Below are 12,463 nucleotides of genomic sequence, written 5' to 3' on the forward strand. Positions count from 1 at the left end.
GAACAGGTGCTTGGGATTGAAATCAACTGTGTTCTCCTCCAAGTCGTCCATCATTATGACAAGGAGATACACCGGCATTCCTCCAAGGTCACTGAGTCTACGTTGTGTAACCTACTGCTTAACAACTTTCAGACAGGCTGCAGTGATTCAACTTTCCACTAGGTTCTGAAGGACAGTTGGATTTGGAGAATAAAAATTCCCCAGAAAGTTATGTCTACATATGCTTAGCCAGCCTCTTCTTAAAAGTATTGGCACTATTCACTTCATCCACTGCCTGTGGTGGTGACTTCCATATTCTCAGCATTTTTTGAATAAAGAAGTTCCTTTTGAATTCCTTGTTGGATTCCTTAGTGACCATCTAACATTGATGACCCTTTGTTATGCTCTCCTCTCATTGGCAAACATTATCTCTCTATTCACTCTGTCAAAAAGCATTCATTATTTCCTTGATCTCTATCAGGTCATCCCTATGCCTTCTTCTCTTCAGAGGAAAGTAAGCCAATCTGTTCACCTTTCTCTAACCCTGGTACCATCCTTACACAGCTTCTTTGCACCTTATCTAATGATCCAATTTCCTCATATAAAACAGAAATCAGCATTGTATGCAATAAACATTATCTAGCTTAACCAAGGCTTACGCAGGTTAAGGAAAACTTACATTCTTTATAATTACATACATAAACCCTGCTGCCTAGTTAACCTTGGCAACCAGTGATAGTAACTGTCAGTAATTAGTGTATTGTACTCCAAAATCATTTGTTCCTCTATCCCACAAACTCACATCTTCTAAATTATATCTGGTTTCCCAATTTTTCCTCCTGAAGTGCAGCAGGATGCACTTTTCAGTGCTGAACTTATTTTCCCACTATTCACCCATCCTGAGTATTCCCTCACATCCCAATGTGTTTTCATCCATAAATTCAGGAATTTAGAATGAGGTTTTATCCTCCTTTAGGTTTTAGACTTTTTTTCCAGGATAGGAACATTGCTATTAATGTCAGTATTTACTGTCCAATCTTCTTTGCTCCTAAAAATAATGGTGGTGAGACAACTTCTCCAACCACTGCAATCGTTCTCATGGGAATTTCTTGGGATTCTGTTGGGGTGGGAGTTCCAGGATTTACACCGGGCACTAACAATTTATTTCATAGTCAGGATGGTGTCTAACTTGGAGAGAATATGTAGGCCTTCAGAACTGCAGCTGGTGTGTTATTTGGAGTGTACCCAGTGCTGAACCTAGTACTCTCAACCACTTCTTGATATCACATGAAGTGACTTAAACTGATGTAAGATTGGCTTCTGGGATGGTGAGTCAAGAGGAAGGTTATTTTGCTGAAGATGGTTATGAATGCTTCAGCTTTAGTTTCCACTTTCATGCAGGACCCCATCATTACAGAGACTGGGAAAGTTTTCGGAGATTTTTAATTGTCCCCTGCTCTTTGGAATTAGACATAGACGAGCAGCAAAGCTTTAATATGATGTGTCAGATTGTTTAACTTCGTTTATTGCATGTTTTCCCCCTGTTTGGCATAAATCTACTCTTTATGTTGCAGCTTCATCAGATTGGTAGTTTATTTTTATTTTATTTAATGCATACTGTTCCACTCCTTTCAAATTGTTCATCACTCATCATACTTCTTGTTTTGAATATCATGTTCACTCTTCTATTCCTCCTAGAAAACACTGATATACAATTATAATTTATCATTTCTTCCATTTTCCTGCTGTTACTTGTACTATTGTTTCATCTGCCCCTTAATGGCCTTTTCCACATCCCCAATCTTCGTATTCTATTAATGCGCTACTAAAATAATTCCATTATTTTTATGTCCCCTGATAATTTAACTTCACCGTTCCCCTTTGCCTTCTTAATCATTTCTTTTACTTCTTTGAATTCTTTCAATTTCTTCTTAACAAATACTCCCAAGCAGTCTATAAACACTTTTTTTCAGGTACACCTGCTTGTTAATGCAAATATCTAATCAGCCAAACATGTGGCAGCAACTCCATGCAAAAAGCATGCAGACACAGTCAAGAGGTTCAGTTTTTGTTCAGACTGAACATCAGAATGGGGAGGAAATATACTCTAAGTGATTTTGACCATGGAATGATAGCTGGTGCCAGATAGAGTGGTTGAGTATCTTAGAAATAGCTGATCTCTTGGGATTTTCACACACAACAGTCTCTAGAGTTTTTCAGAGGAAGTTGATAAAAGCAAAAAAGAAAGCCCACTGAGTAGCAAAATCGCCTTGTTAATGAGAGAAGTCAGAGGAGAATGGCCAAACTGGTTCAAGTTGACAGGAAGGCAGCAGTGACTCAAATAACAATGTATTACAACAGTGGTGCACAGAAGAGCATCTCTGAATACACAACATGTTGAACCTTGAAGTGGATGTAGATGAACAAACCAGGTTCTACTCCTGTACTAATAAAGTGGCCACTGATTGTATTGAATATATGTCTTTTTCCTCATCACCTTTGTTCCCTCATATATTCATTCATCTTGATTCATTTTTATTTTAATCATTTTACTGGACTGTATTTTGCCTGTACCCTATTGAGCACCATTTTATGTTTTCCATTATTGTTCTACAGTTTCATTTTCTCAATATTTTTGCTCACTAATTCTTCTTAAATTCTATTTTAACACATCAAAATCAGCTCTACTCCAAACCATTAACCTGGCCTTCAATATGCTTATATCTTCCACTATTGTCATCTTCAAGTGAATCTTCTCCTTGCTGTTGCACCTAAAGAATACCGCTTAGCTCACTGCTCTACTCCTTCTACACCCACGACTGTGTGGCTAGGCACAACTCAGATGCCAACTATAAATTTGCTGAATACACAACTATTATTGGCAGAACCTCAGACAGTGATGAGAAGGTGTACAGGAGTGAGACAGATCAGCTGGTTGAGTGGTGTCACATCAACCTTGCACTCTGTTTCAGTAAGACAAAGGAATTGATTGTGGACTTCAGGGAGGAGAAGTAAAGGAAACACACACCAGTCCTCATTAAGGGATCAACAGTAGAAAGAGTGAGCAGTTTCAAGTTCATCGGTGTCAACATCTCTGAAGACCTATCTTGGACCCAACATATTGATATAAAGAGGTCATGACAGTGGCTATATTTCATTAGGAGTTTGAGGAGACTTGGTATATCGCCAAAGACTCTTGCTAATTTCTACAAATGTACCATGGAGATTCCAACTGGTTGCATCACCATCTGGTACATCGGGGCCACTGCACAGGACTGGAAAAATCTGCAGAGAGTTGTAAACTCACTCAGCTCCATCATGGGCATTAACCTCCCCAGCACTGAGGACATCTTCAAAAGGTAATGTCTCAAAAAGACACCATCCATCGTTAAGGACCCCCATCACCCAGGACATACCCTCTTCTCATTGCTACCATCAAGTAGGAGATACAGGAGACTGAGGGCATACAGTCAAAGTTTTAGGAACAGCTTCTTCCGCACCACCATCAGTTTCCTGAATGGACAATGAACACACGTACACTACCTCACTATTTTGTCTCTCTTTTTCTTGCTCTCTTTTTTGCACTACCTATTTAGTTTAATTTATATATATATATTTCTTATTGTAATTTATAGTTTATTATTGTTATGATGTATTGCAATTTACTGCTGCCACAAAACAACACACATCATGATATATGCCAGGGATATTAAACCTGATTCTAATTCTGATTCTGAAACATTTAGGTCATTGTGCTTAGATATTCCCCTACTTTTATTTCTTTTATTTATTCTGCTTTATTTTTTATTATTAGATTCAAGAGATCCTACCCTGTTGCTTTTTTTTGTAAAAGGAGTAAATAAGAATCTTGTATATATTGTAGGGACTCGTTCTCTGATTGTCTTTATCTACCTCTTCTTGCCTATCAACAACACGGGAGATGCAATATCACAGAATAATTACTTTACATTTTTAAAGAATAATGGATTTGTTTATTTATTGCATTGCCTTTAGATCATGTGTCCTCTTTGTTTATCAGCATCATGGATTCAAGAATTGTCTTCCTTACAAGTGTCTCTGTTTCTACTACCTTATAATCACCAAAGTTGGCTGTACTCCAATTCTGAAATATATAAACTCACATTTCTAATTTCTCCGCGCTCATGTCTCTGTAATCCTAAATATATCTGGGATTTGTGATTTCCTCCAGCTCCCCTGCTTTATTATGGACATTGTACATCTTGCTACACCCACCGTCTGATTCTTCTTAATTCAAATCAAGTTATGGAACAGGAGGCTAGTAAGATGATGATCTTTCTTATTAGATGTCTAAATCTGTAACATATTTTACACCCTTGCTATCAATGGCTTTCCATACTTTACACTGTTGTTGCTCTATTTCATTGAATTCAGTGGGAAAGAAAATTCACTCCTTCTCACTGTCATACAAAATGAAAGAAACCCCATCCTATCATGCAAACAGCCCAAACTAGCCGTGAATTTGTTTATCTACTAATTAAATTTGTGAAATAAGTGTCTTATTCTGCAATGTTTTGTTCATCTCATGCAACAAACATTTCCAACCACATTTCAAAACTGGTAGATCCACTTGAAAGTATATAAGCAAGATTCGCAATCAATAAAAAAACTCACTCATCTCCATATACTCTGGCGTCAGGCCAGTAAAATGCTCCAAGTTATAATCCAGGTCCCATTGCTGTGGTTCCCTAATAGCATCTGGGATACTCGATATGTTGGTTTCAGTCCTTTCATCCTTTAGCTTCCTGAACAATTTTTTTATCCTCCTGTGGAAAAGCCAAAATTAATATTTCCGTAACTGAGGCACAAAATTGGAAACATAACCTTTGACAAGATCATGCATTTGGTGCAGCAGAGTGTCAACTCCACTCTGAAATTATAGCAATCTAAAAATTTATAAATTAAAATGGGATTAAAAGAGCATTTTACAGTCAAATTCCTTCATGTCTGCAGTATAAAATGGTTGAGCACAGTGGGGTTTCTACCTACTAATTTGACATTTAATTCAATTTTGCAAACATCCTATCAACTTTTGTGTGTAGCTGCATAAATGACCTTAAAGCTTTCCATAACTCATTATAAAATAATGTTTGTCTTTCTCATATTTATATTTCCCATCATGATTGCAACCTCATCATTGTTCAAGATTAAAACACAGTCCAGGACTATAGCCCATCTGCTTGGTCAGCCATTCTAAATTCATTTCCTCCACCTTCAAATTGTTTTCAAGCTCGACAACGCCACCCAAGCACATAATCGCTTATCTTGTAACAGGTCGAGGAGAGTAACAACTTGGAACATCATCACCAGTAATTTCTCCTCTAACTCAGGCAACATCCTGACTTGGAAATGCGTCACTGTTACCGGCTCACAGCCCAGCATTCTGCTGGAGGATTTCTTCCACTGACAGCTTGTAGCAGATGAAGCTGGCATATCATCAACAAGTGCACAATTAGCAACACTGCCAACTGGCCAGTGGTGCTGGTGCCTGCAACCCAAGCATCCTGAGTAATGAGGGCTCCTTGGAATCTCTAATTTTGCCCAGCTTTCTGCTCCAGCACTACCTTTAATCAAAAAGTTTGCATCCTGTGGTGCCTATAATGGAACATTCTATCTAAGACTCTCAGTTTTCCTTTACTAATTGAAAATACTCAGAAATTTTGCCCTCAAATAACCCTTCTCCTTCACTAAGAGTCTTGTCGCCTTCACCATTATGACTACAGAGTGCGGCAGCACAGTAGCATATTGGTTAGCACAAAACTGTACCGTACGTGCAACAGGGGTTCAATTCCTGTCCTTGCCTGTAAGAAGTTTGCACATTCTCCCCGTGACTATGTGGGTTTCCTCCAGGTGCTCTGGTTTCCTCCCACAGTCCAAAGACATACAGGCTGACAGATTAATTCGTCATTATAAATTATCCCATAATTAGGCTCAGATTAAATCAGGGGATTGCTGGGTAACGTGGCTCAAAGGGCTAGAAAGGCCTGTTCCATGCTATATCTCAATAAATAGATAGATGGATGGATGGATGGATAGATAGATCAATAGATGAATAGATGGATGGATAAATGAATGAATGAATAAATAAATAAATAAAGGCATTTTATTACATTGAAAAATGTCATATAGTTGCAGGCTTAATCTTTCAGTTTCGAAGAAACATCTGGTCTGGCTTCAAATCTTACTGCTTATCTCAGTGTTCCTCCTGAATATAGCAAGATATAATCGAACGAGTTCCCACCAGTATTTAGCACAAGTTGCAAATGTTTATGTCTGACTGTTGACCAGGGTCCTCAACTCTGTTACACATTACTTAAATCAAGTCTAATCTTGTTCTTCCTGAAGAAGACAACACTATCATGACTGTAGGTAGAAACTTGGTCAAAGGATAGATCACAAAGCATATGAGACCAATTTTCCCCTCTATATTATTGTCCTGACCTAATGCCCATACATATATCAAAGAGATATTTCAGGTCTATAGATATATTTAGTAACTGGACAAGTTCACCAAGTGTTGCCTCGGCTTCCTTGCTGCCTTGCATACAATATATGAAGTTGCAATATGAGGTAAAGAAATATCCTCTTGGTTAGAAAACAGTTGAAGAACAAACAGAAGCAGTGATAGTACGTACGGAACTCCAATTTCGAAAAGATTGTTTTGAATAAGTTGCTTTCCAAGCATAATAATGCTGAGCTGGATACAGAGCTCAATCAGACAGCCTCCAGGGGCGCACTGGTTAGAAGTGAAGGGAAAGTGAAGTATTTTATCTTGGAACATATAAAGCATTAAATTTTATATAATGAATTCCACAGAATTATTCAATGCTACAGTAACACCATGCATAAAATTTGTCCTCCTACCTCTTCCATTCGATAGTTGTGAAAGACATAAACATATTTCCCAGGTCGACCAACAAACCTGCCATGGAGATATACTATTATCATGTACTTCAACACACAACTGTGCTTGTCACATTGTTTATTCATTTTAATATAAATGTCATATATATAATTATATATTTTAATATAAATTTAATATTCATTTGAATAAAAGCAGTAAATGCATCAGGTGGTCAGTTAGATCATAACATTGTGGCTTCACTTCAAGGTCAGACCATCCACAACAATAGCAGCATACTATTACTTCCTAATGCACAGATAGATACTCCTCAGTGAGACTAACAGCTGAGGATGAATAAAATGCTATTTTTGTGTTCCTTCTGAGAATACAAAATACAGCAGACACTCATCTTATGCAGTAATGTAAAGCAAATTTCCATCATATTGGCAGCCACTTACACTCCAACTTTACCTACAGTTCCATTGACTTCAAGTGGAGTGCTTACCAACAATAGCTTGTATTTATATAGCAGCAAGATATCCCTAAACAGGAAAACTATCAAGTAAAGGTGACCTGGGTAGCACTCCCAATTACCAGTTCCTCATGAGAGAAATGCGCATCAACAATTTGGTTCAAAACATAAAATCCTTAGAATTTCTAAATGCTCAGATCAATCAAATCTAAATTGAGGAACAAAGTGCCAGTTCAGTTGAAACTGTACCAAGTTAAATAAGTCAATTATTCGGAATGGGCCATAAGCTTAGAGTCCTGGCAATCAATACAAGCACAGCCATTGCCAGCTTTCCATTCCTTTTAAGACTATTACAGGGAATGTCCTTGGTGGTTTTCCTGATCAACTTTAATTGTGCAGGAAGATTGAGATAAATCTCAGAAACAGCACATTAACAATCTTCCTTTAAGATTCAATGTAGACTATACCATTTATTCTTTTCAAAGAATATTAAATCATTGAAATTTACCGTCCTTTAAAAAAGGCCACATAGAAAATAGAAGCATAAGAGTTGACAAATTTTAACAGGAATGCTTTCAGAATTAATCTTTCTTCAAAGATCTTTTCTGTTTTGGGGACTTCTGAAAAAAGAAACAGATAACAGGTAACTCTAAGTATATTTAATAGGTTTTGATGAGCTATTAGTATCAGAAAATGTTCAAAACTATTAATACTCATCTTTTAACTCTATTTGAATATCATGCTTCACAAGGCTTCTTACTTTGCATGAAAGTTGAGTCATGAGAGTGGGAAAAAGTCTTTGAAGTTGTGCCAAGTCTGAGCCAGCGTTTTTATGGGCTTAACCCGTTCACTGACATACAAAGCATTAGACTGTTAAGTATACTTCAATAGCAAACAAACCATATAGCATGTTATTACCAGATATTTATCAGAGTTTTCGTGTACTTCGTCATTAACTTGCTTTAATTCTTTTCCCATCCACAAAGCCATAATCCAGTAGCCACTTTAAGCTGAGTTAATAGTCTATTGAGATACAGCACAGAATAGGCCCATCTGGCCCTTTGAACCACACCGCCCAGCAATCCTCCAATTTAATTCTAGTCGAAACACGAGGCAACTTACAATGACCAACTAACCTACCAACCAGTATGTCATTGGACTGTGGGAGGAAACCAGGGCACCTGGAGGAAACCCACATGGTCACTGGGAGAACATACAAACTCTTTACAGGCAGCACTGGGAATTGAACTCTGGTCACCTGTACCACAAAGCATCGGTTGCTGACCACTATGGTACAGTGCCGCTGTCATGGAACACACTCCAGAACAGCCCATCTGCCTCAGAGGTAGGAATCTGGGGCTTCAGGTCACACTCTCAAGACTAGAGGACAGGCGTGCACTCTTATACTTGTGTGCAACGCTGATGGTGCATTGCACAACGAAAGGTGTCATCTTTTAGATGAGGAATTAAATCAAAATTCAGTTGCTCCTTCACTGAATATTAAAGTTCACATGGAACTTGTTCAGGAAGTGTTAAGGAAGTACTACCATTGTTCAAGCTACAGTTAACCCTCAAAATCATTACAAAAAAGTGCACACAATTAAGCTCTGTTAATCCAACACATTTTGGCGGAGCTGGACTGGTAACCTTCTGGACTATCTGATGTTATTTTCCTTCAACAACATTTCTAATGCATGTTTTTTTAATACAACACAGCAGTAGAATAAACTTCCCTGTCAACCTGGTTAATTTAAAGGGAGAGAGGGAATCAGAACCAGGTGAGCTTGGGAAACAGGACCCTGGTGAGTTTGAAAGGATTGCTGGATCTAATGCCCCAGTGTTTGAAAGGGAGTGGGGAAACCAGTGGTCTGGTATGTTAAAAAGGAACACATGAAATAGGAAGCACCAAGTTTAAAGGGAGTTCAGGAACAAGAGCTCCAGATGTGTTAAAAGGAACATAGAATCAGATGCCAAACCACTGGAATTTCCAAGCAGTGGAAGAGAGAATGATCAGAGCTTGTCTGTAATGGTTCATAATTCTGATGCAGTACCTGAAGGAATGAAGGCTACAGATTGTCTCCCACCTTACAGTGGTAATTATCTTTTAAAAGTACAGCATTAGATACAGGTTGGTTTGGGACCTTGCAAAAGCAGTCACCTGGAGGCAAATCTTTTCTGTAAGAGAAAAAGAGTTTGCACCTGTGCAGAGCAACGTCATGTTCATAGTTTATGCCTAAGTGCTTCATGATAAGGAATTATTTCTAAAGTGCAGCCATTGTTGTTATGCAGGCAAAGCTGCCCACTGAACTAAGCTGAATGGTATGGGCCAATGGAGAAATGTTGATTCGGACTCTAAAAATATTTTGTTTAGTTTCAGTGTCCTGCAAGCTTCACATCTACCTGGACAGGTACACTGGGCACTGAGCTTTATTTTCATGCCTAAAATAAAGATCTACATAGTCTGGCTATCTTCTCCCTTTAACTCGGGCTTTTTTAGCCCTGTTAACCCTCTCTACACTCTTCCCAAGTTGCCACTTTTAGCAATAATAAGGCAACCAAAACTGCACACAGTGCAATTCTTTGCATATTTGAAAATCATTCATTCTTTAACATATGGAAATATACTGATCTCTAGTCTAGAATATAACCAGTGTGTTAACCTCCAGTCAATAGCTTCAATGTCCCAGAAATAAATTTTAAAGAACTATAATCCTCCAGAAGTGTTTTTATCCCATCTGAACAAAAAATTCTTTTAAAAACTGATGGAATAATTTCTTTTATTGTTTTAGAAACATTAACCCCAATCATTATAATCTTAACAATGTGGACGAAGGAATGACCCCAGAAGGTTTCAGTGACACCTCACTGAATATTTGACTCCTTCTGGACGGACCTTGTCATTTGGACGTACCCATTTTCGTCAGCCACTCAGCAACAGCTCCATAAATCTCATCCAGGATAAGAATCAGCAAAAGGTTAATGATGACAGCAGTTGTAGTCACTGTGACCCGGATGTTTGACTTGCTGCCCTCAGTTGCACTTATTGCCATGGCTGTGGCTATGGAGATTCGATATATAATGACTCCAAAGACAGCAGAAAATGTCAGACCAATCTGCACATAAAAGAGAAGTAGTCAGGATTATCGGCTTTCACAAGTTTCACTCTGGGCAGCATTACCTCCGACAACAGCCCTTGGCTGGACTTGAGGCACTTCTCGTTCTTGACATTTTTTTTTAAACACAAACCTCAAATTCTATTTAGTAAAATGTTGCTTCAGACTGATACTGTTAAAAAAGAAGTGCCACTGATCCTACCATGAACAGAATCGAGACAAAGTTCCCCAGGTAGCCAAGAACTCGATCCCGCCAGGTCAGCTTCTCATTCTCAGCCTGTTGGTTGGAAAAGGTGTGGTTAGAGGGAAGGTAAAGTATCCACACAGTAATTAACAAGCGGTCATTGAGAGACAGTCTGCTGTAGTTTCTGTATGTTGTGAGCATCCTCTCACAATATATGGAAATTACAGAAAAAGTCATTGGCTGCAGTCTATCATCACAACAGGGCTTACAAAGTGACGAGCAGGAAAATAAAAACCATCCCAGACACTACCCACTTAGTGAGCTGCCTTTTCTAAATGCTCCCTTCAGGAAAGTGCTAAGGATTTAAAATAAAAACTTTATGCCAACTTCAGTGTTTCTTCACCAGGAAGCTAATCTGATCAACCATTCTAGTTACCTCCCCCACCCTCTCTATCAGTTGCCTCGTCACTGCACTGTACTGTAAACACTGTAAACTAGTTTTTATAATGCTGTTTACATTGTAACTACCTCCATATCTATACTTCTAACTTTATTTTTATATAATTCATTATTCTTTGTAATTTCCAGCATCTGCAGAAACTTTAATGTTTATAATTGTTGATTTTTTTTTGTTGTTGTGCCAACACGCCACAGCAAATTCCCAATACATGTAAATGTGTTTAGTGAACAAAGTTGACCCTTGTTTTATATCAGAGCCAGGTTAGGGGACCAATAGAAAATAAACTGGAGTTTCATTGGTATAGTTTCACTTCCAAGTCGTAATCCCATCTAGAGAGACACACACGCACGAGGAATTCTGCAGATGCTGGAATTTCAAGCAACACACATCAAAGTTGCTGGTGAACGTTTCAGCCGTCGACTGTACCTCTTTCCATAGATGCTGCTTGGCCTGCTGCGTTCACCAGCAACTTTGATGTGTGTTGCTAGAGGGACTCACAATACCTCAGAAACTGTCCTAGCTGGGTTTCAATGCCTCCCTCTGTAACTGGATCCTGGACTTCCTAACAGAAAGTCCGCGTGGGTAGCAACATCTCTAGCCCTTTATGCTGAGCACTGGCACTCCCCAGGGCAGTGTGCTCAGCCCACTACTGTTCACATTGCCGATGCATGACTGTGTTGCAGGATTCAGCTCAAACCGTATCATCAAGTTTGCAATGACACTACAGTGGTTGGCGTCATCAACGACGGTGAGTCGGAGTACGGTGAGCAAGTGGAGCAGTTGGTGAACTGCTGTGAGAACAGCCAAAATTTGAATGTAGTGAAGATCAAGGAAATGATTGTGGACTTTAGGAAGGTGCAGATGCACCATCTCTCTCTGCGTATACAGTACGTGGCTCCTCTGTAGACAGAGTTAACTGCACCAAATTCCGGGAATTCACATTGCAGACGACCTCACCTGGTCCTTCAATATCACCTTGCTGAATAAGAAGGCACAGCAGCACCTCCATTTCCTGAGGATATTGAGGCAAGCGAGGAACCTCCCCCCATTTTAACTGAATTTTACAGGAGCACCATTGACAGTGTTCTGACAGGTTGCATCTCCATCTGGTTTGGGAGCAGCCGAGCATCAAACTTGAAATCCCTACAAAGGACTGTGAGAATGGCCAAGAGGATCAGAGGAGTCTCTCTACCATCCATCAGGGGCATTTATCGGGGGGGGCTGCATACGCAGAGCCCTTAATATTATCAAGGATTCCCCCCCCCATCCATCCAGCATCCTCTTTAACTTCCAACCAACAGGCAGGAGGCTACGATTCATAAAATCAAGAACGGTCAGGATGAGGAACAGTTTCTTCCCAAAGGCCATCAGG

General features: G+C 39.2%; 1 protein-coding gene across 2 annotated transcripts in view; it reads right to left on the reverse strand.

Moving 5' to 3' along the window:
* The window catches only part of LOC140186937 (anoctamin-2-like), a 150,226-nt gene that overhangs the window by 20,140 nt on the left and 117,623 nt on the right, over nucleotides 1–12,463 (reverse strand). For both annotated transcript variants that reach the window (XM_072241740.1, XM_072241741.1), the window contains 6 exons: nucleotides 10,650–10,724; nucleotides 10,246–10,447; nucleotides 7,843–7,954; nucleotides 6,883–6,940; nucleotides 6,654–6,754; nucleotides 4,633–4,784 (listed from right to left, as the gene is read on the reverse strand). In XM_072241740.1, the coding sequence (XP_072097841.1) occupies nucleotides 4,633–4,784; nucleotides 6,654–6,754; nucleotides 6,883–6,940; nucleotides 7,843–7,954; nucleotides 10,246–10,447; nucleotides 10,650–10,724 (700 nt within the window). The remainder of the gene's footprint in view (nucleotides 1–4,632; nucleotides 4,785–6,653; nucleotides 6,755–6,882; nucleotides 6,941–7,842; nucleotides 7,955–10,245; nucleotides 10,448–10,649; nucleotides 10,725–12,463) is intronic.

Source organism: Mobula birostris, chromosome 23 (genome assembly GCF_030028105.1).
Source record: "Mobula birostris isolate sMobBir1 chromosome 23, sMobBir1.hap1, whole genome shotgun sequence".
Classification (NCBI taxonomy): Eukaryota; Metazoa; Chordata; class Chondrichthyes; order Myliobatiformes; family Myliobatidae; genus Mobula; species Mobula birostris.